The sequence below is a fragment of the Oreochromis aureus genome, linkage group 5, assembly GCF_013358895.1.
Source record: "Oreochromis aureus strain Israel breed Guangdong linkage group 5, ZZ_aureus, whole genome shotgun sequence".
Taxonomy (NCBI): Eukaryota; Metazoa; Chordata; class Actinopteri; order Cichliformes; family Cichlidae; genus Oreochromis; species Oreochromis aureus.
The window spans coordinates 26,141,329-26,166,058 of record NC_052946.1 but is presented as its reverse complement, the minus strand read 5'-3'; the positions used below and the strand labels follow the sequence as shown (position 1 = coordinate 26,166,058).

The 24,730-nt window shown below is 38.6% G+C and overlaps 2 protein-coding genes across 4 annotated transcripts in view; both read left to right on the top strand.

Moving 5' to 3' along the window:
* Nucleotides 1-2,350, top strand: part of il17rd (interleukin 17 receptor D) — a 32,823-nt gene extending 30,473 nt beyond the window's left edge. For both annotated transcript variants that reach the window (XM_031733527.2, XM_031733525.2), the window contains exon 16: nt 133-2,350. In XM_031733527.2, the coding sequence (XP_031589387.1) occupies nt 133-260 (128 nt within the window). In that variant the 3' untranslated portion in view covers nt 261-2,350. The remainder of the gene's footprint in view (nt 1-132) is intronic.
* A 951-nt stretch (nt 2,351-3,301) lies between these two features.
* The window catches only part of arhgef3 (Rho guanine nucleotide exchange factor (GEF) 3), a 33,587-nt gene continuing 12,158 nt past the window's right edge, over nt 3,302-24,730 (top strand). The window contains exons 1-3 of one of the 2 annotated variants that reach the window (XM_039611772.1): nt 3,302-3,567; nt 12,372-12,438; nt 16,212-16,274. In XM_039611772.1, coding sequence (XP_039467706.1) covers nt 3,533-3,567; nt 12,372-12,438; nt 16,212-16,274 — 165 coding nt within the window. In that variant the 5' untranslated portion in view covers nt 3,302-3,532. Of the gene's footprint in view, nt 3,568-12,371; nt 12,439-14,025; nt 14,487-16,211; nt 16,275-24,730 lie in introns of those variants that run through there. The other variant, XM_031733507.2, reaches the window with a different exon arrangement.

Sequence of the window (24,730 nt, the reverse complement as noted above, 5' to 3'; positions counted from 1 at the left end):
AAAGCAACATTTTAAATAACATGCATGTGCCAAATTACCCTGACTCATGTCCTTGTGTGACTTTTGCACAAAGGGAATTTAGTCTTAAATGAAGATGAGCATGGTGCTCAAACTTGTCTATGTGTCTTTCAGGTGATGAAGAGGCACCCGCTGCCACACCGCTCAGCTGCAGTGCTGCCACGGTGTGCAAAGCTGAGCTGCACCACCATCATCACCTCGAGCAAAATGACGTTGTTCTCACACCTGTGGCATCATTGTAGGGGTATGCCTTCAGCCAATCAAAAGAAGGCTCAGTGTGCCAACTCGGACGAAAAAGTTGTCTTTGTGAAGAAGGCGAAGCTGGAAGAACCGGAGTGGGAAACAGAAACTGAGTTCTGGAATGCTGATCTGTCATAACTATGTTAACCATTGAGTTCTAGAACACTATTCCATGGTAACTATGATAACCAGTATGTTGTGAAACACTTGACCATAGTGACCATGGTAACCTTTGAATTCTAGAATGTTGATAAATAGCTATGATAACTATGGAACCACTGAATTCTATAACAGTATTCTTTTGTAACTGTGGTAACCACTGTGTTCTAGAACAGTAATGACTGTGATTGCTATAGGTAGCCACTGTGTTCTAGAGCAGTATTTCCTGGTAATTGTGCCAATCACTGATTGCGAGAACACTTTGGTAATTGCAGTTCTTTTTTCTTTTTTGCCCACTGGAGGATTTTTGAAAGACTGGAACTCCAGATGTTGCCAGAGGTGACCATTTCAAACCAAAGATGGCCTCAGGCCACTGTGTACTGATTGGCAGACAGAAATGTATGACTTGATGCCTGGTACCAAAATGTGATGCTGTAAACAAACCAGCTGTTCCACTACTTTTTGATGGGAAATGCAAGATAAAGCAGAACCTGATCAAAGAGTTTACTTGCTGCCCAGGACTGTCAAAGCAGTTCTTACTTAAAGCTGTTGAATGTATAAACACCTTAAAGACATCAGTAGACACTTTTGGACCAAACACTTCTGGGAAACTCCCTTAGAATAACTGCTCCACAGAAGTGCATACCATCAAGGACACTTTTTTTTCTTTTTCAGTTTGCATTCACACCTTTGGTAAAAATGCTACCATGAAGTTTGACCCACCTGGCTGCTGGCATAGCAACAACTTATCACAATTACATAATGGAGAACATGGTAGTTGGAGCCGTTTGTTTGTTTTGTGACAGGCTGAAGAAGGAAGCAATGGCATTAGAAAGGGGACAGATATAGACTTTGCAGAGGGAAGCACCAATTCTGGGCTTTTCCAGCAACCACAGCTGTCATTGCTGCAGATAACCAAATAAATCATCCCTATTCTGTGGCCAAACATGTTATCAAGTAAACCAAAACAGTTCAGATCTGCTTTGGTTGTGGTGATTCTTGTAATTTTGTTTCCGTCTCTTTGTTTTCTCTCTGTTTTGCTTATCGGTGTATACAGTCGAGACAAAACTCTAGCAAAGATTTCCCATTTCTTCTGTCACATACAGGCTGGACTTAACAGATGCCTTGTCTACTGTCTTTCATTTTTAGTAATCTCTGGCTTACATAGGTAATGTTTACTATTCCTATTTTATCATGGCAATTGCATTACTCAAAAGGTTCCTCATGCACTTTTAGTTCTTGTATTATACAAAAATGCAAAAAAGGGGGGACTGCTCTGATTAATTTGTAATATTATTTTGTATTATCATGATTTAAGACCAAATACTGAAAAGTCTTGTACTATAAGATAAAGAATTAGATGAAGCTTGTTTAAGAGATGCCTTTTTTATTTAAATGTGCCCACTTGTTTCTGGAAATACATTTACATCATAAAGAGAAACCTTTAAGAGCACATCTTGTTTTGAAATACTTATGACATGGCATGCCTTATATTTGTTGACTAAGATTTATTGTCGGAGTAACAAAGTAACAGGACCACTATTATCCGATCATAAAATCTAATATTTTGTTTAAAGAAGTGACATAAATGTTAGTAAAGCTGGCTAATGTGATAAACAATGATGGAAGACTGTCATTTACGTGAACTCAAATTATTTTGCTTTTTGAGTTTTTCTTTTTAAAAATTGTTTTCTAGCTCAAGATTGTGAGTTGCTGCTGAACGCGTGAGCAAGGATTTCTGGTTCATCTGCAGGTTTGAGTTGGCTGGAAGGGACGATGTAACATTTCCTACTTGTAAATATAACTTTTATTTTTCTCTGGAAATGTCTGATATAATTTTGTATAGTTAGACTTTTATTTTAGTAAGCTACTTGTTTTTAGAAAATGTACTGTTTTATAGTACCTTTTATACAGAAAATAAAAAATCCATATTAAAAAAAAAGTTTTCTATTTCCTTTCTTTGTCGTGACTTCCTGCTGGGGATGATTTGGATATGAGCAAGCTTTTATTGTTGCAAAATATAATTTGGATCAAAATATGCTTTATGGCTGATAGTACTCTGTGACATGCTTCAAGCTGACTAACAGGTTTTAGTTTCTTGTGGTGAAACAAACACTCTTCCCTGATATAAAGGCCAGTGGACAGCTCTATAGTTTGTGAGCTGTGAGGCATCAAGGCTTAAATAAACAGAAGCTACTAAAACTTAGAGATCTTCTACAAACAGTCTGCTTTTATTTTCAGAATAAAAGCTTAAACCCTGGCATGGTTTAGAGATGATTAACAATTAATTTAACAAATATTTAACAATTCAGTGGGCTACATATAGTTAGCTTGGAGAAAACAAAGTATCAATTCTATTGCACTAATGTCAATCCAATACCAACTTTGCTATCGATAATAGAAATATTTGGATTATTCTGCCCACCTTTGGTTTGAACTCTTGGATATGTATGAGGTCACAGAGAGCAGATATAATATGGTCATCTTTGGCACAGAAGCTCCACCCACCTGCTGCTCAAACCTCGTTTTTAATGAGTGAGTATCATCCAGTCAGGAGAAAATTGGTGTAAAGGTGGAGGAACTAAAACAGCTTGTTTGAGAGGATTTGTGGTGCTACAACCAAGGAGCAGAGCTTTTTTGACTGAATCATGCAAAGCTACTCTAGGATAAAAATAAGCCTGATCTGGAAATGCATAATACAACCCTATGTTAAACTTTTTGTTCTTGACATCCTCTTTTTTTAAATTTTTTTTCCCTCAATGCATTCTAAAACACATTTAATGTTAATGTACTCATTGTTGTAATATCTCATTTTATCTTCAAAGTCAACCATGCTTTTATTTTGAAGGCGAGGTTCGAAGGAAGACGCTGCTCAGACTCGACTGTACAGAAAAAGGAAGGATTTATCACTCTCAGGTTGTTTTCCGGCACAAATCTTCGCACTGAAGCTGGACTTTAATTTATTTTAAGAAGAAACTTTTGTTTTCACTCACTGGAAGAGCTAAACTCACTGAAACAGCTGATCCGACTGCTGTTTGCTGTTTTTGTTTTTAAATCAGGTTTTTTTTTTTAAAAGAGGGTTTGTTTTCAGCTCGTTGGGAGGAGCTGCAGTCCGATGCAGGCAGGTGATGGATGTCAGCGGGGTTCGAGGTGAGGGGAAGCTCCTCTGTGAAGTTTGAGGTGTTTTTACTGAAGTTTTTTGGTAAAGAAAATGTATTAAAAGTTTCGTGGAAAGGCATGTGATTCTAAGATTAACCCTATCACTGCCGGTGTGTGTTTAATTATAAGGTGTTATAATGTGGAAGATTTAAAGTCAAGAGACTCTGAAGGGGCAGTCAGTCTACCAAAGAGAGAAAAAGCTGAAAGAAAGAGGTTTTTATTGCTGCTTCATGAGTCACAAGTTTGCATGAGAGGGTGACTTATAGCTTGTGCAAACACACACACATAGAAGGCTCCAAGTCTATCTCTGTGAGGACCCCGAGCTTTACCCCTAAACTTAACCTGGACCTGATTCAATTCTGAGCCATAAAAGAAATCTTTCTAGCACCAAAAGACAGGATCTCTCTTTTCCCAAGCTGTAAAACTCAAGCTGGTGCTCGCAAAAAGGAATATATACCAACACACACACACAGTGGGTACTTCTGTCCTTGTGAGGACCTTCCTATGATTTTAACCTGTACCACACAGTACATTTCAGATAAACAGCCTTCTGCAGACAGTTTGGTGTGAGCTGATGTTTGTTTGCTGTTTAAGTCAGTTTTCTGATACTGTTGAATTAGCAGCTGAAGCTCTGGAGTGATGGGATTTTATGATAGTTTGTGTTAGTTTTGGTTACTTAAATGCAAAATAGCATTTGTTGAAGCTGGGGTTTACCCACGCTGCTCCAGGATGAGCTCACAAAGAACTTCCTCAGTCTTCATAAATGTTCAGTGAGGTTGAGATCATGTGATTGCAGGGAAATTCATGTTTGCTGGGACGCCTACTTTGTTTTTAAGTAGTTCTTCAAGGCTTTGATGTGTGTTTGGGGCTCATTATCCTGCTGCTGTGCGAATCCCACTCCACAAATATCAAACCAGAAGGTGGAGCGAGTCTCTGAAGGATGGAGAGCTGCTTTTCTTCGGATTCAGGCAGTGTGGATTCATAGTCCTTCTAGAAGCAAGCCTCTTATTTGGACAGTTATTTTAAAGTTTCAGCTGAACTAACTTCTAATTTAGCTGTTCATTGGGAGCTCAAATCAGAAGTTGCTCTAAAACAAGGTTTAAAAAAATCTTCTCACAAAATAATACTTCCATAACCATATTTGGTGCAGGTGTCCTACTCTGTGAGGCAGGCAGTAAATACAGCGTAGAAGTCAGCATGACTTTAAACATTTAAAATGGTAGAAGAGTATTTACGTCATTTACATAAAGTACAAACATTATATATAAATTAAAATTACTGAGTATGCAGGATCGTAGCAAAATCACTGATGAAAAAATGTCACTTTATTGCTGCAGTGAGAGATTATTTTAATTGCCTGGATGCTACTTCATCTATATAAATACAGGATAATTTATCACCTTTCAGTAACTTCAAAATCATAACTAGCTAACACTTTTAGATAAAAGTTATAGAGTACAAACTGAAATATTCGTGTAGCGTAGAAATATTTAAATAAACTCAAAGTACTTGAGATATGTTCCACCACGGTCATTTCCATGCTCTCATCCAGTGGGAATTTTAAAATTAAGACAGTATATTATTGGAAAATTTTACCCACTGGTGATCTCTAACTGGCATTCTTCATACTGTATTGTTTCTTCTTCTTTTGGGTGCTCCCTTTATAGGTAGTCACAGCAGATCATCTGCCTTTGTCTCACCTTATCCCTAGCATCCCCTTCTTCACTACATCCATGAGTCTTCTCTTGGTCTTCCCCTTCTTCCTCTGATTGGTAGCTCTGCCTTCAACATTTCTTGAGTAGTATATCCACTACCCCTCCTCTGCACATGTAGAAAACTCATTTCACTCACTCGCTTCAGCCTGAGTGGTGCCTCTGATGTTCTCATTTATAACCTTGTCCAATCTCGTCACTCCGCCGAAAATCTTAACATCTTCAGCTCGGCGTCCTATCTTTTGGTCATTGCCATTGTGTCCAAACCATACATCATAGCAGGCCTCACTCACTTGTCTTGTAAACCTTCCCTTTCTTTCCTGCTGCCATCATTCTGTCACAGCTGCTCCACACTGCCTGCACTCGCTTCTACATCTCTCTTGTGCACTGTCCATTGCTTTGGATGGTTGATCTCAGGTGTTTATTCCTCACAGCTTCACTGTTACTTCACTGTTTCATCTGCCTCCCACTCATTCACACACATGTATTTTGCTTTGTTTCTGCTTAATTTCAGTCCTTTTCTTCTTTATAGAGCAAGCCTCTGTGCAGAGGATACATCAGATACCTTTCTGGAAGTTTCTCTCAGCACTACAGCTGTACTTTCACACTCTTCTTGTAACTCTTGTCTACCACTTAAAGCCTGTGTCAACTCCTCCCCGAACTCTGTGCAGCCTTTTTCCTTCTTCCTTCTTCAGCCTCTGTCTTCACTCACTTCCTCTTCTTGATTTCCAAAGTAATCATACAGACTGTTATCCAGTGCTGTTTTGCTGCATTCTCCCCTGACACCACCTCGCAGTCTCCTATGTCTTTAAATGGCACTTTCTGCATAAGCTGTTGTCCACTTTTGTGCACCTTCCTCCATTCTTTTACGTCAGTTGATGTTCCTCCCTCTTCTTAAGCACATATTTGCCATTTCCATCCTTTTTCAAAATCCACCACCATTTGTGTTTCTTCTCATCACCTCCTCATCACCTATGGTTCCTTTGCTTTTATGTCAATTAAAGTCTACCTTAATCAACAGTCTTTCTCTGCTGACATCCAACCTGTGGCTCATGTTGACTGCCAACATTCAACATCACCCCTTCTATTTAAAAGGTTAAAAGGGAGTTTTTCCTTCCCACTGTTGCCAAACTGCTTGCTCATAGGGGGTCACATGATTGTTGGGTTTTTCTCTATGTGTTATTGTAGGGTCTACCTTACAATATAAAGCGCCTTGAGGAGACTGTTGTTGTGATTTGGCGCTGTATAAATAAAACTGAATTGAAATTGAACTGAATATTTCAAGCCTCACACTTGTGATCCTGTCTGGCATTCTCTTCACCTCCACAGCACTGCTCATATACATTTCCTTGAAGATTGCCCCTACTCTCTTCCTCTTCCTATCTATACTATAATAGAACAGCTTAAATCTGCCTTCAGTGCTCCTGACTTTGCTTCACTTCCACCTAGTCTCCTGTACACACAATATATCCATATATATCAGCCTACTCTCATCTCCACACTCATGCCTTTCCTTCTCTCTCACTGCCTCCTGACATGCCTTCCCCCTCTCCTGTTGCTTTCCTTCAGCCAACAGTACCACAGTTTCCGCAAGCTCCTTGTTGGCGAACAGCACCAGAGGCAGTCATTGTTAACCCGACTAATCCAGTATGGAAATGCCATTTTTTATGAGCCACATGTTCAATTCGGCAAAGATTTTGGACCGGATGCCTTTCTTGATGCAACCCTTTCCATTTATCTGAACTTGGGACCGGCAGTAGGAGTACAGTGGCTTGTGGCCCCCTCGTGGCTGGGTTCATCATATACTGTATTTAAAAGATGGATGTAGCTACTGTGATCATTTGTAAATAACAGCATTAACATTATTTGCTGTTCTACAAACATCACACCTTGAAATCTCGTCCTGCTGAATAAAAAGACATTGAAAGACCTTCCATACACAAGTTTTTAGATGGAACGCCACCTCCACACACAAAGTTTTAGTAACCAAGCATGCAGTAAATACAACCTGCATTTCTTTTGTGGGACAGGCAAATTCTGCTTGTATGCAGGAATTCTGCCTTCGGGGCTTCAGTAATGTTAAGAAACATAAAGAGATGTGTTCTGTAGTTACTTGCACGTGTAGTAACTCAAGTTTCTCCACATTTCAGCGGTCCACAAAAGGCTGATTGTCAAATGTATTAACTGCTGTTTTGATACTTGTTTTCACAACATTGGTAATTGGTATGTAATATTAGTCACAGTTCTCCTGTGTTGTTTGAATACCACTAACTTCTACTCCTCAGATGAAGCTTTCAATGATTTCTCCGAAGCTCATACAGACCGAAAACTTTCTGTCCGTATACAAAGACAAATGCACCCCAGCTGCATTTGTATGGTGAAAGCTGAACATTTAGACAATGACTGATTACTCCCGTTAAGCTGCTAATTATGGAGCTCATGGGATGTAGATCTGCTGATGTAATTTAGAAATAAATTCTGTAGATAAAATTAGGATATAATAATGATACAATTGGCACCTGGGCACTTGTGAGAGCCTTCCCATTCCAGAAGTTGGACTAACAAATCAAAAGAGATGTTAAAGAGGATGTGTAGATGCAGTTTGTGTCTTCGCAAATTGCGTTTTTTTCTTTTTAGTGCTTGAAATTCTGATCATTTTGCATCTTTTTAAAACAATTTTCCCCTAGCTTTTTTACTTCTTATAATGGTCTATTTGTTGGCTTCTGTATTCATGGTTCCCATATAGTAAGATTTTACTTTTAGGTAATAAAGGCTAAATTTGGTCACCTTTTAAAAATTCATTTAATCCTTTATTTTTTTTCATAGGATTGTTTGTACTTGTTGAAAAAGGGATGAATGAGATTATCTCAGCTCTGGTTCAGTCCAACAGAGAGAAATTTCTGACTCGTTGTATAGAAATTTAGAAATGTTCGGCAGATTGGTGTTAGCAGGTAGTTTGCGGTGAGCTGTCTACCTAAAAGAGGCTGAGGCTGTGTAATTTATTTTAACCGCTTTTGCTATGTCTGAAATGCTTCTCAAGAGTCATAAAACAGATGATGAACTGGGTGTGGGGAGTTAATCTCTGGAGGAATGTGGTTCTGCTGCTTTCAAGGGACAATGCAAGATGTTGTTCAGGTGTCATTTTTTCTGTTGTTTAGACATAATTGTTCCTACCCAGACTGCACGCCGCTCTGCTGGCTTCATGAGACGTTTTTGTGCCTGAGCTGTGTGCTGTGATTTACAGTGCTGACAGAAGTGGAAGCAGCACAAAGAATGAAAGATTTCCTTAATGGTTTGACATTTGAGATTGATACCACTTTATGGAGTTCTCCTAAATAATCCACTGATTTGCAGATAGTTTCATATCTGCATTTTTATTAATGATGATAACCTGGTGTGTCAGGCTGGATGTAGTGAACAGAACAATGTAAAACTCCAAAATGTCTCCCACAGTCAAGGTTAGTCTCACTACAGCTAGCCTCTCCTTGAGCATAGCAGCTTTTTTTGTCTGAAAACTGAATGTTTGCTGCGAAAGAGATATTAAAAACAGATGAGGAGGTAAAAGATTTACCAGGAGAACAGGGAGGGAAAGACTGGAGGAACGGGTAGCCAAACAAACCTCTGATCTCCTCTGCAGGAGAGTTCAACCACGTCGCCTCCCTGTTGGGGAAAAAAAGTGAGTTTAAAACATTTTAAGGTTTAAGGTTAGAGTAAGGGTTATAGTACATGTATTTAAGTCAGAGTAATGTCCTCTGAAGTGATGGAAACAGAACTCTGTGTGTGCAAGTGTGCGTGCGTGTGCATGTGTGTGAGTTCATCCAGGATGGGATGGTTTGCACTGTTGGAAAAAGCCCTGCAACTCCCAGGAATGAATGAGTCACACACATAAAGGCACAGACACACACACACTTTAGAGCTATGATGAGACAGAAATACTTTGTTTGTTTTTTTGCTTATTGATTAAAAAAACAAAACAAATACTGATGCCTGGTAGCATCTGTATCTTCAGATCCATCCATGTCATTGTTATAAAATCGTCGTAAAACACAATGAAGAAGCAACAGAAAACTGAGAAGAAGCAGCGATCGCTGAACCGTCTCCCACCATACACTGTGTGTGAACACATTCGCATCTTATTGTTTTACAGCTGTTCACTGTTTTCCAGTTCCTCCTCCTGGCATTTATTTTATAGCTCCAACCAAACCCTTACATCAAAGCAGGAGAGGTGGAGCAATTGCGCCTCTTTATGGTGTTGCATTAGAAACTTTTGAAATAAAGACGGAGCTTAAAGTAATTCACAGCACAGTACAGGGATTGCTTTCTCCTCTAAATATTTGTACACATTTTATTTTATTATAAGGCTCAAAGAATAGTTATTACAATCAAATATTCCCTTTTTAAAGTACAACATAATTTTAACATATGGGCAATGCACCGCTTTTGGATTTTGTGCATGCATAAAATCTGTTGTGAATGTTCAAAGGATAGCAATAAAGGATGTTCAGCCTCAGTAGTTTGGAGATTTTTTTTTTTTTTTTCAATTTACAGTCTGACAAAAACAGAGCAGTATGCACTGCCAGCTGTGCTGAAATACACAACTTTAAGGAAAGGTAATGGCTCAAACCTGCTTCATCCTCTAAAACAGTGTTTCAAAATGCTGCACCATCCAGCAAACATGCATACATAATTATTATAGGATATAGTAACTGCCTAAAACAGTGAATGAGATTTTAATTTATGATATCAGTATTTTGTAGGCTTTGTCGCAGATGCCAGATGATGGGAATTATTACAGAGTTACACATCAAAGTCTCTGATTGTTAGAGAAGGGGATCACTTATGAGGGGGGGGGATTATCACATTTTTCTGTGGATCCAACCACAATGAACAACTAGCGCAGATGGTCTACCATCTAAAGAAAAAAGAGGGGAAAAAACTGTGCAGCCCTCAGCCCGAGTGCGTCATCTTTTGGGAGAAGTTGGCACAGGGTTATGGCATAATGAGACAAAGATGTCATTCCCAGCTGGTCATTGTTCAACACAAAGGGTTACTGGTGAGTGGGACATATTTAAACCCAAACAAGGATCTTCTCCTAACAGTTTTGGTACTTAAATCTAGACAGCGAGTGAAAATCAAAGTAAAAAAAGCAGGTCAAACCAAGTGCAAAAACATTAAAGTCCAAGCAGGCTCATAAACCTGATATTTACGCCACCACCAGCCTCCAAAGCTTCCTAATGTGGTCATTGTGTGAGACACGGTCAGCATCTGACAAGACAGGATTATATGAGACATCCTGATGAAGTTATTTTTCAATAATAAAGTGGATTGATACTCATACATACATACAAGGCCAAAGTTTCGAATAGTGAGGTCAGCATAACCGAAGTAATTTATGTGTTTGCGAGTGGGAGTGAACTAGAGGAAAGTCAGTTTACAGCAGCTTATTTCAGACCAAAGTCTTTTAAGAATGATTATTATACTGATCTGTGAATCATACAAAGCTGCTCTTGTTTTCTCAAACCAGTCTGTATTTTTCAGTGTGAAACAAGTTCTGGAGCAACTTTGTTTGGCTATAACTTCATTTATTGTCATAATTGTTTATCAGTGAGCCACACAGGCCTTACATAAGCCTAATTCTTAAGGTATAACTGACTTAAAGTGAGTTCTACCTTAAGTAAGAAACATCCAATCAGAGAACTCCTGAGCAGTTACCGTGCCGCTGACAGCAGAGGGAAGGTAGACACTGAAGTCACAGACACAGTTAGGAGCTTCCTGGGGTGAGAGGCCAGGAAACAGAGCAGGACTGCTGTCACTCTCTGTGTCACACAGCCAGAATAGGGAGAGGCTCTAATGATGTAACATGTTTGTCTCTGGCTTTCTGTGTCCTCTCTGTCTGCTCGTTCTTCTGCAGCTTCACCAGCATTCATAAGCCTTTTGTTCAGATTAGAAATGATGAATATGCTATTAACAGTAAATAAAAGTGATGCTGAAGTTGACTTTTGCTACAATTTGTCTTATTTTGTTGAATCTCTATTGTGTCTCTAATTTTTGCACAGTCAGTTGCAGGACTTGCAGAAGCCCAGGTTGGTAGGAAGTTGTCAGGTTATTAGGACAGGAAACACACTTGCAGTTTCACACCAGTTATTTCCACATACATATGCCGATATACACCATATTTCACTTTTTTGTCAGTTTAGCGGAGCTGCTTTATAGTCATCCAAGTGTACAGTCTACAAACTAAATGTGACAGTTACAGTTGTTACTGTTGCTGAAAGTTTCACTACTTAAACAAATAATCTGTGCACCTTAAAAGTCTGATATCCATAATAAAAACAAATGAAGTGCAAATATCCTGTATTTTCTTTAAAAGTCATGATGTCAGCTTCTCATACACATAAATGAAGTGAAGGTTTTTTAACTCTGATGGATGCTAAGACATGCCAGAGTGCCTTCATCCCCTCATCTGTTCAAAATTCTTAAGATTTGAAGGTTAGTAAGGAATTTAATCAAACTTACACAAACTTTTCACCTAAAAGATCTTCACACAAATTTTGCACTGGGTAAAAGGTCGTGGGTGTAGTGACCTTGAGAAACCACCTGGGGGAGCTCTGCCCACTTCATATTTTACACACCTTTAAATGCTTGCCTACTTTACTCATCGCGACAATCTGCAAAGTTAAAAAGTCAAACCTTAAAGAAATTAACTTCATTTTTAATCAAGTATGAAAATGAGTTTTCACTTAATCTGCTTAAAAACTGCTCACATTTTAATTTCCGTAGTTTTAATTTTAAAAACTTTTTTAAAATCCTACTGAATTTAAAATGTGTGTAAGAGGTCTTTTTTCAGTAATTTTAATTTTGATGATTTTTTTCATTTATGCAAAAGTCAAAATTATAAATTCAGAGGCCATGCTTAGAACTTAAAATAAATAAAGCAGTAACTGAAAAACACATTGAAAATCTTTTTTTTTCTTCTTTCAGTTATTGTTTGAGGTAACAGCATGTTATCATGTTCCTTTCATCCTTTATTGCTTCTCTCCTCTCCTCATCGGTCTCTCTTCCTTCCTCCTTTTCTTCCTTCAGGTCGAAGCGGCAGAGGAAAACATCCTCCTTCTCTCTCCTCTCTACTGATGGCTGGACCCTCAGAGGGGTAAGAACAATGTTCCCACACATGAACGTAGTCATGTTATTCCCTGCGTTACAGTAACTGCTGTGACTCCATTATTATATAACACAGGATGTGCCAAAGTCCATAATAAAAAAATTAAAAGCGCACCAAGCTGTGGCTCACCTACGTTATATTACCTTTTCTTTATTTGATTTTTATGTTTTGAGGTTTGGAGATGAGCACGTTATTTTAAACATCACACAAAAAGTCCCATTTTGAAGACTCACATTTAGGCTATTTGGTTCAGCTTAATTCAGTAATTTGTTATTGCCCCTACTGGGAAAACTGGTTTACAAACAGATTCGCAAGAAATCAGCCACAAAAATCAACAAAAACAATACACAAGAACCATGAAAAAATAAATCCACATAGAAAATTAACTAAATATTCAAAATCACTGCATAATCCCCCGGTAATAATCACTAAATTAATTTAAAAAAACACACTAAAACAAGCCACTTAGCCTTGGGAGACAAGACCAGCATAAGATTCATTCTGTTTATCTGGGTTTAGCTTTGGACATTTCGCCACATTAAAGGAGCCAGTTGAGGTTGCTAAGGCATCTGACCCAGATGGCTCCTGGACGCCTCCTGGATGAGATGTTACAAGCATATTCAAACGGTAGGACACCCAGGAGAAGATGCAGGACAGGCTGTACAATTTTTGTCTCGCAGCTGCATCAAAAACACCTCAGTTTGTCTTCCAGACAAGGTGGTGGAGGTCTGGGGCTCTGCTGAGACTGCTGACTCCTGCAAAGAGGCACAAAACAGATAGGTGGTTATGTCCATTTGTAATGTTAAAGGAGACCTATTATGGTCATTTCCAGCTTTCCAGCTTTTTTCCTGCTCTCTGGCTCTACTAGAGTAGCTTTGCATGACTCACAGTTCAAGCTGGTCTGTAGAAGTGTTTGTGTGTTAGTGCCAGCAACATGAATGCCAGGACCCAGGGTTTCCCAGCAGAACACAATGCACTGTAATGTGATGATTGATGTAATTCACTTAAAACCATCTGGGGTTTATTGGTAATATTGTGGCTGAATTCTCATTAATAATATGTATAATGTAACAAACACAAGAACTGTGCAGTATCTGTGCCCAGTGAAATTAGAACTGTTTCACCTTTAACAATTAGGTAAAAAATTGCTGATCGGCACAGCTGAAAACAAATTTCTCTCTGTCAGTTCATCAGGTAATAGTTTTATCCACACTCTGCTTGATTTTTTTGCAATTCACACTCTTTAAATCGTTTACTTTAAATTATAGTCTTAAAAAAAGAATCTCTGTGTTGCAAAATGAAGAATTTCCTTTAACATAATTTGATATAAAGACAAGAAAGAAATAAAATTCATAATTTATTTTTTAATTTTTTTGTGTCATTTTAAAAATAAATGTAAGTGATCAGTCTTTGTGTGTAAGTGTTTGTCCTGCCGCTGTCACCGTGCTCCTTCAGCTCCTAATTATAGACGTCTTGTTTCCCCCCCCCGACATCCGTCATTTCCTGTTTGTCCAGTGGGAACCGAGGGGACAGACAAACACACACATATACACACACACACATACATTGTAAAGGGTTCCTGTTCCTGAGGGTCTGTAGATCCACTCAGGAAGGTGGTAAGGCTGAGGAGGCTCAGACTGTGGCTGAGGTGGTGAAGCAGGAGAACGCAGGCGGAGAGAAGCAGTGGGCAAAAGAAGGTTAAAAAAGAGGAGAGGAGGTGCAGAAGAAGAGGCTTTTGGATCAAGAACCTGGAGAACTTTAACGGAACAAGAAGGTGGAATAAAATGTGACTGTGAAGGAGGTGATTCACAGGAGGTAGCAGGAACAAAGGAGAAATTATTTCAAGTGCTGTCCAGCATGTGAAGAGAAGAAAAGAAAAGAGGGCGAATGTGACTTTGGGGTGAAAAGAAAGGGACCTGGAGGAAGAGGAGAGGAAGAAAGAGGAGGATAAGGAGCTGGGTTGATTACGTTTCAAGTGTCTTTGAGGAGCAGATCTGATCCTGATGATGGGCTGTTGTTTGTTTGTTTACTATCGGGTGAGTGTGAAGAATCAGAACCACTTCAATGAAAGCACAAACCTGCAGTACCAATGTCGTCCTGTAGGGGGGCATGTTTCTGGATTTGGTTTTTGTGCGCATGTTTCTATATTTATTAAGTACAAGTTTAAGATATGTTTATTTCACTGGGCTGGTTCCCTTTGTACTTCCAGCACTTTGGGGATAAAACAAGTGGTGGCTCGCTGTCAGAATGGGTGGAGCTGGACCCCTGTCTTTAATGCATGTCTGACAACAAGCCAAGTCAACCTTTGACCTTAAAAATGAACATTAGAGTCTGAGCGCCCATTGTTGATTATACTTTTGCACCTAAATCAGAAATCAGATTGCAATGAGGATAGGAGCCTGTAGTAGACTGTTTATAGAAGAAACATTTAGGTTTGAGGCCTTGTCTCTGAAAAGGACTCTGGTCCTAAAGCGTCCTTGATCACTAAATGCTTTTTATGATGAGTTTATCATCTCTAGTTAGAAGTTTTATTCAATACGACACAATGCTCAAGCACGGTGTGCTTTTCTTTGTTATAAACAAGTCTGGTCGCCATCACGTGTGGGGGATTTAGTGGTTTACAAAGTCTAAAATGTCAGAAGTGCTCATCTTGAGATGTTACTGGACCTCAGAAGCCATTGGTTGACCACGTCCATCTTTGTAGTTTTTGTAGCCCCCACTGTCTGGTCACAAGATCACAACCCTTGGTCGGTTATTACTCTAACCTAGTAGGCCTTTTTCATCACACACATTAAGGCTTCCTGTCCCACTTTTTAAGGGGTCTAACTCCATCTGGAATCATTTTTCCATCACCTGGAAAATCTACTGGGACATCCTCTCCTTTCTCCAACAGAAGCAGGAACTCCTAGTCAGGATCCACAAAGATTTGAGTTAAGATTGTGCCCATTGTTTAATGGAAAAGCATCTACTCCATTTAAATCACATTCAGACTAAACTACTCTCAAAGGAAAGGAAACGAGGGACTTCTTGTTGTATTTTTCACCTCTTAACACCACCTAAACCGCCTAGCTTTGAAATTAGAGCACAGTTTCCTCGTCCTGTCTGCTGACCCCCCATGACTGAGCCTTAACCTGTACATATGGGGAAAAAAGATATAACACATAATAATATGTTAAGGGTTGAAATGTTTTTTCATGTTATTTTCCATTCATTGTAATCTGGGTAAATTAAACTCAGTTTATCAGATGGGTAACAACTTACTGAAATGTTCATATCTGAGCAGACTTGAGCAGACAAATTAGTTATTATTATTCTTGCTCATTTGCCGTAAGTTCTGCCTCTCAGGATACTTACAGGTTACTGTTCGACTCTGTGTTGAGTTGGAGGTTAGCCCAGGAAGGTCTGCAGACACTATTAAGTGATTAAAAATGCTAAACTCTCCTCTCCAGATTGATTGAAACAAGGCAAAAACAAATTGAACAATTACACTGAACAGATTTTTTTGTCTGCTTACTTTTTTTGTATTTACGTTTTTAATTTATAGCAATTTATTGAGAACTAACTCACAGATTATTGCAAGCTGAAACCAGAACAGTGAGCTAAAAAAAACTGCATGGAGCTGTGGGTCCATCACAAAAACTTGACTTTCACATTTCTGAGTAATCTGATTTAATAAAGATAAAAAAAGAATTTAAAGCACACTAAAATCAAGCACCTGCTCTCTCTCTGATGCATTTTATTCTGTTTATTGTGTTTTGCAGAAGAAGAGGAAGCAGGCTAACAGAGATGCCGACTCCCTCAGTCTCTGCAGTCTGGAAATCAATGTGAGTTCAGCTCCTCTTCAAGTGTGTGTCGAACTCTATTCTCGTTTAAAAAATGGTGATGTGTTTGTGAAAAGCTCTGCCTTCCTCAATGTGTGGGCAGCGTTTTCACACATTTAAAATATGACCTAAAAAAGAAACCTTAAGCTAACAAGATGATGATGTCCTACCACTCGGGAAGTGTTCAGCTGTATTTGTCTCCATTATCCTCATATGCAGAACACAAAGGAGGCGGTACATGTGACCTTCTAATCAGGAAGCTGTTACAAGGCCTGTATATGAGAGACCTCACATTTGTCATTTGAGTTAAAATACCAACTGATTTCAGTTTCTAATTTGAGGACAGAAGTCTTTTAACCACACTTTATTGATCCTGTGAGTTGGTTTTAAGTTTCAGTGCATCGAAATGGGGGGAAATCACAAAAAAATTATATGTACAAAAAACTTATATGGTAGTAAAAACTTAACACAAGACATTTTTATGGTTTTATCCACAGAATCGGATAATAAATGTCCATATTTTCCTACAATTATCAGACTGTAGGAAAATATGGACAGGCAAAGGTTAAAATATCAATACTACAGTCTAAATATCAGGAGAGCAAATCAATATGCTTTCAGATGTGTGGCTACAATATTAAACTGATTTCTTTGCTCTTATGCTGTCATGCACTTGTGCACAATCAAAAACTGAGACATTGTTCTTCCTTCAGGGTTGAACCTCAGTTAAAAAGAGACTAGCTGTAGTGAAACTGTGACAAGTGCGACACAGACCAGAAACTGGGAATGTTTGAACTGTGCCTTTTGAAATACGTTGACTGCAGAGACTTTTTTGAGTTTCACTGCCACTTGGCCTGGAGTTTGCTCGTGTTTGTAGAAAAACATCAGCATCTTCCATGAAAACCACATAACATCAGTAATCTGCTAGTGACTGAAGTATTCACAAGAAAGTTTTTGATGCAGCACCATCTTTGCAGCTGATTTCAGTGACTGCCGGAAACCACTGAACCATTGGTTGGCGAGTAGTTTCTGGCAGTCACTGAAATCAGCTGCACTCTCTAAGACAAAGAGTATCTCCATACATTTACTCCCACATTCTGCCAGAGTAGCTTGGCTTGTTTACTGTTTGAAAATAATCCTCATTTATTGTACATTGGATTCAGTTCATTCACTGTCTGCAACAGCGACAGTTTAACTCCTCCTCTTTAAACCAACTTTCTTCTTATTGGTCACCCCTCGTAAAGCCGATTGCTTAATTTAAATAGAAGGTTTATTATAGGAGTTCTATGAAATGCATCCCTATATAACATAATGAAAGAATACAGCTGGAAATCTGTATCTGTAAATATTAAAATACAAAACCTCCAGGACACACTGTAATTATATCTCTAAAAAAGTAATATTCAATAAAGTTTTTTTTTTAATATTTGACCAAATCACAACAGCAGTGACCTCAAGGCACTTAAGATTGTAAGTTAGATACCCAACATTTATAGAGAGAAAACTCAAACAATCAAATGACCGCACTTGGCGACAGTGGGAGGGAAAAACTCCCTTTTAATAGGACAAAACCTCCAGCAGAACTAGGCTCAGCAACCAGTTGGGGATGATATGGTGGTACAGTGTTTATCCCAGAGACAAACAGAAAGTTCCCGCATTTATCAGATATTTTTCTCATCAGAATTTTTATCACACTTGTATAAACTCTGAAAAGAAAAATGTTCCTCTTAGAGCATCCCTCTGTCCAATTTAGATTTGCCAGGGGGCTGATAGGTAACCTAAAAACTAAATTCAGTTAGAGAGGATAACACAAATTAACTGGAAATCTTGAGCAGATTTTTCTTTGTATTTGAGTAATAATTATGACGGTGAAAGAAATATTGCAGGGAAAGTACACTGAACAGTCAGTGTACTGTCTGCAGGCCCTTTGGGGCCCCCGGCCCTTAAGTTGGGTCCCTCCTCCTGTATTTTTAGCCCTCTGCCAGGAGCCTGTTCCTTCCTGGGCGTTTCCCCCTCTGCTCGGTCTAACACAGGATGTCCAGCCTGTTCAGCACACTCCGGCGGCTCCAAGGGGACAAACAGACCCAAACACACCATCAGTCTTACTTTGTTCAAACCGGCGCTGGCAGATACTGAAGCTGGAATGAATTACACTCTATTGTTTCTGAGCTGTCGCTCAGTGAATCACACACACTCGCATTGTTTTCTTACTCAAACTCCAGGACCCAGAGACCACTTTATCTGATTTAAAAGACACGTGTAAGGACCACCGGGAAACGTGCTTTACATCAATAATTTAACCCTCCTGAGCAACTGTCTGTTTTTGGAGTGGAGATCAGTAAAGATTAATTCACTGGGAATTATTATAATTTATTGGTCCATCAGTTTAGGAAACATTTACTACAGATTCATAACTTTATACATCTATTTATTTTAGGACAGTTTTCAAATATTTTTACCTAAATTGATTTTTATATAAACTTGGCAAGTTTTGCGTTGACACAGCCCACATACTAACAAATCCATTTAAAACTTTTAAGAGTTTTATAAAATTTGACTTGTTCTGACTGCATAATTACAAAATAAAATAAAGACAATATGCAGACCTTTAAAAAAAAGAAAAGAAAAAAAGGTAAGTACTGTGAAAAATCCACAAAACCAACAACATTAAAGTAAAAAAAAACCCCAAACAGGATTAAAAGCACTGAAGTGTAATCGATGTAAACAGACATTAAAGTAATTATTTATTCCCTTATTAATAATTAATGTGGCACTATATTTTGGTTAACAATAATAATAATAATAATATTAATGATGATAATAATAATGATAATAATAATAATAATAATATTAATTGAATATCTTTGTTTAAACCTAAAATATTCGACTGGAATTATTTGCTATTGCCATTAATTTTGTTTTATTTGTGAAAAAAGCTGCTCTAGATGTAAATTAGTTGTTAAGGGGCTGATGCTGTCATTCATAATTATAATTATAATACATTTACTGTGGAGGTTTCTGTTTGGCATTGGATTTTTTAATAGATTTTTTTTTTCACTTGTTAATTAAAACAGGCATTCACTATTGATCAGTTATTGATGTGGTTTAGTAACCCTGGATTAAAAAAAGTGAGGGACGTTTATCTGTTTAGATTTTATACACATTGTCTTTCTGACTACAATAAAACAGCATCCCAAGCTTTCTGTCAAAGATATTTTTAGTCGTAATTACAAATAATAGTTAAAAAAAAATGCCCTCATCAGTACATGAGATCCCATCCTCAGCATGACTGGATAAAAACATGGATGGGACCAATACTGGAATATTGGAAAGTCTTAATTTACTTAGTTTTAGTTTACTTTTTTCATGTTGTGCTTTCTCCTACTTTTATGTATTGAATGTAAATGTTGTATTATATGTTGTGTTCCTTAAATGCTGTTTTAAAGTTTTAAATATTCATTATTTTGCTGATTTTTTTAATGTTAATTTACTCAAATTGATGCTCTGTCAACTTAAAGCTTCCCAGATTAAAGGTAATTTAAAAATTCTCCAACTGCATCACTAAAGTGAGGTTGTGCATTAATTCATCAGTAATTGTATCATATGTTGTGTTATATAATTAAAACTTTCCCCTTTCACCTTGTACTTTTATTTAAGTCTGAAGATTTTACTTAGGGAAACGGTTTAGATCAGGGGTGGGCAATTCCAGGCCCCGAGGGCCGGTGTCCCTGCAGGTTTTAGATCTCACCTTGGGTCAACACACCTGAATCACATGATTAGTTCGTTACCAGGCCTCTGGAGAACATCAGGACATGTTGAGGAGATAATTTAGCCATTTAAATCAGCTGTGTTGGTTCAAGGACACATGTAAAACCTGCAGGGACACCGGCCCTCGGTGCCCACCCCTGGTTTAGATCATGCTGCGAGAAATGATAACGGGCAGAACAATTACCTTCTCTTCCACCAGAGGGCAGTACAACTACCTGCTCTAATTAAATGGGTTGCCAACTGCCAGTAAAACAGAAGAAGACAAAGAAAAAAATACATAATAGTGATGCTGTGAGACCACGCAGTGCGAGAAATAGATAAATGTTTGAAAAGAAAACGTAGTCAGTCTGAGAAAGTCTGGAGAACATTCTGACCCAGATGAAGGCCCTAGCATGAGTAGTGGTCAGAAGAAAGCAAAAAGGGTATACTTGGAACAAATGTGCACGGGGAAAAATTATCAATATGCTTTTTGTGACATTTTTGTTTGGCGGTGTGCCGTGTGATTTTTCCAATGTGAAATATGTGCCGTGGCTCCAAAAGGTTGGGAAACATTGGTTTAGATATACGTGTTTCACCACTTAAATTCTTGCACAGCCACTTTTCTGGTAATAGGTTTCAGGAACTGGACAATGGAAAAATTTGTGGAAATCTGTGTATTTTTTTTTTTTAACATTATAGGTTTCCCACTTTAAACCACTACATTGTAAGGTTTGTGATAAACAGAAACAGGATCGTGAGTATTCCCTGGTCTGTCATCACTTGGAGGCTTGAGGGTTAAATCTGATGGGGTCATACTGCAGAAACAGGAAAGAAAGTTGCACAAGATTGTAATGTTTCCTTGCCCAAATGTGCATGTTGATTGAAATATGCACATATGTGTGGAGTACCATCTACTGTATTCTTCATGTTTTAGGAGATAATATGTATGATCCGTGTTTTAAAATCTCTATGATTGAAAAAGAGTGTGTGTTTCCATCTGTAAATGCTTCACCACATCCCTGTAAGGTTTAAAGACGCAGTCGATGTGTCACACTACAGATCGAACGAGGCTGTGTTAACAGTTGAGCGAGTTCCTCCCTGGGCGTCTACAAACGAAGCCTCCTGATAACAGACAATAGAGCTTAGTCACAGGGAGCCGCTTTTGTTAACAGACTGTGAGGTGTCGGAGGCCAACGCTGATGCTCTGACTCTGATACCAGTCATAGCTTTTAAAGGAAACAATGAAAACACTAATGTGAATGATGCAATCTTGTTCTGATGTCTTGTTGCTTTCAGCTGAGACAGGATGTCTGTTTATTTAAAGCTACTTTTTTGGAACTTGGATGTACCCTGATTATAACAAGGGTCCTAATGTACCCAAATCTGGTCAAATCAGGTCAGCCAAGCCGATGTATGAACATATATAGCTCATTAACATGCTTTGGTAAACGATGGATGTCCCACCTCTTCATTAAGCACTCGAAAGGCTTGATAAAGATCCTCTTTGTAACATCAAGTGAAGCAGTACAATTAAAAGAGACTTTTTCATAAAAGTGAGAGTGGAGTATAGGAGGAGATGGACTGATGTGCTGACCCCAGTTCAGTGTCTTCATCAGCAGTGATGAAGACACTGCACTGGTCTGTTGTGGTGAAGAAAGAGCTGATTGTGAAGGTTAAACTGTTGATTTACTGGCTGATTTACTATATTCCTATCTGCACGTATTGTAATGAGATGTAGAGACTAATTCAATTCGATTCAATTCATTTTTATTTATATAGCGCCAAATCACAACAGAAGTTGCCTCAAGGCGCTTTATATTGTACAGTAGATAGCACAATAATACATACAGAGAAAAACCCAACAATCATATGACCCCCTATGAGCAAGCACTTTGGCGACAGTGGGAAGGAAAACTCCCTTTAACAGGAAGAAACCTCCGCAGAACCAGGCTCAGGGAGGGCGGGGCCATCTGCTGCGACCGGTTGGGGTGAGAGAAGGAAAACAGAATAAAGACATGCTGTGGAAGAGAGACAGAGATTAATAACAGATATGATTCGATGCAGAGAGGTCTATTAACACATAGTGAGTGAGAAAGGTGACTGGAAAGGAAAAACTCAATGCATCATGGGAATCCCGGCAGCCTCACGTCTATTGCAGCATAACTAAGGGAGGATTCAGGGTCACCTGGTCCAGCCCTAACTATATGCTTTAGCAAAAAGGAAAGTTTTAAGCCTAATCTTAATAGTAGAGATAGTGTCTGTCTCCCGAATCCAAACTTGAAGTTGGTTCCACAGAAGAGGGGCCTGAAAACTGAAGGCTCTCCCTCCCATTCTACTTTTAAATACTCTAGGAACAACAAGTAGGCCTGCAGAGCGAGAGCGAAGTGCTCTAATAGGGTGATATGGTACTACAAGGTCATTAAGATAAGATAAAAAGATGGGGCCTGATTTTTTTAAGACCTTGTATGTGAGGAGCAGGATTTTGAATTCAATTCTGGATTTAACAGGAAGCCAATGAAGGGAAGCCAAAACAGGAGAAATATGCTCTCTCTTTCTAGTCCCTGTCAGTACTCTTGCTGCAGCATTTTGGATTAGCTGAAGACTTTTCAGCGAGTTTTTAGGACATCCTGATAATAGTGAATTACAGTAGTCCAGCCTGGAAGTAATGAATGCATGAACTAGTTTTTCAACATCACTCTGAGACAGGATATTTCTAATTTTAGAGATGTTGTGCAAATGGAAGAAAGCAGTCTTACATATTTGTTTAATATGTGGGTTGAAGGATATATCCTGGTCAAAAATTACTCCAAGATTCCTCACAGCATTACTGGAGGCCAAGGTAATGCCATCCAGAGTAAGAATCTGCTTAGATACCATATTTCTAAGGTTTTCAGGGCCGAGTACAATAACCTCAGTGTTATCTGAATTAAGAAGCAGAAAGTTAGCGGCCATCCAGGTCTTTATGTCTTTAAGGCATTCCTGCAGTTTAACTAATTGGTGTGTGTTACCTGGCTTCATGGATAGATAGAGCTGCGTGTCATCTGCATAGCAGTGAAAATTTATGCTATGTCTTCTAATGATGCTGCCTAAGGGAAGCATGTATAATGTAAATAGAATTGGTCCTAGCACTGAACCCTGTGGAACACCATAATTGACCTTAGTGGGTGAAGACGACTCTCCATTTACATGTACAAATTGGAGTCTATTAGATAGATATGATACAAACCACTGCAGTGCAGTACCTGTAATAGCTACAGCATGTTCTAATCGCTCTAATAGGATATTATGGTCAACAGTATCGAACGCAGCACTGAGGTCTAGCAGGACAAGCACAGAGATGAGTCCACTGTCAGAGGCCATAAGAAGATCACTAAAAGAATAATGTCACAGACACAAGCGTCAGAAAGAAGAAGCTTCCTCTGAACAGAGTTCAGCCTTAGAGACAGGGGGAGGAGCGCTTTGTTTCAGGAGGGACTCAGAGTAGAGCTACTCCTCCACATTAAAAATCAGATGGATTCTTTCAGGATGCCTCCTCAGTGAGGTGTTTTAGGCATGTCCACACAGGACACCAAGGACACTCTGGAGAGATTAGGTCTCTGCTCAGTGCCCATCTGAAAGAGCTGCAGTAGATGGCTGGGGAGAAGGAGGTCTGGGCGTGGATAGGTGACAGAAAAAAAGATGGATTGATGTCCCTAAAAGTCTTCTCATTAGTCATTATGTTGTTTCAAAATGGAAAAGCAAATTTTATTATTTGTAAAACACAGTAATCTTGTGGTGAATGGATGGACGGGCCTCACCCGTCCCCTCACCTGTTTGGACTCTGGAACAACTAAAACCTGAACCCGTGTGACTCATTAAACCAACTGGATAAAAACTAGTGGAAGACTGTATTTGACCCGTGACACGTGGCTTATGATGAAAGAAAAAGAGAAAAGCAAAAGTAAAATCTTCACATTTAAAAAGGTTGGAAGGACAAATTGATTTGAGTTACTGATTTAAAATAAAATTCAGTAAATAAAAAAAACAAAATGCAGATTCTCAACATAACTTTCATAAAATCTTGCTTTAACTAATAAAAAAAAGTGTTTCTTTGTCCCCACGGTGGGGCTGAATAAACACATTGACTCAGAATTTAAAACCAGGACACAGCTTTGGCTGCCTGCAGGCCTCTCTCTGTTTATTAATTATACTTCGGACTGGCATTGACTGATGAGGACTTCCCAGAACCACCAGCAGTTCCAGTCAGGGATTTCATAATTTACTTTTGTCCAGATTATCAAAATAATAAATAATAATAAACTGAGTAAAGATAATTTGAGTAATGATATAAATATTAACCTTATACAGTTTATATTATCATTTCTTTCACCTTAAAGCTAAATTTACTTTTTATTTCTGGCATAAAACATTTTCAGGGAATGACACATTTTAAATACACACAAGAAAAACAATATACATTTTCTTAAGTGCATTTACAAAATGTCTTATCTGTAGGATTCATATTATATGTTTTCATATTTCATACCAGCTCTTTTAACTTTATTTCTGATTCCCTAATGTGTCTGTGGCACTGAGACAATTGGTTCAATATCTGAATATCTGGAGTGTAATTTTTAAGGAGGAAATGGGGTTTGGAGTTTTTCTTTAAGTAACTGTGCACAAGTGTGGCTTATGAAGTTTTAGTTTGTGGACCACAGTAGAGCTCTATGACA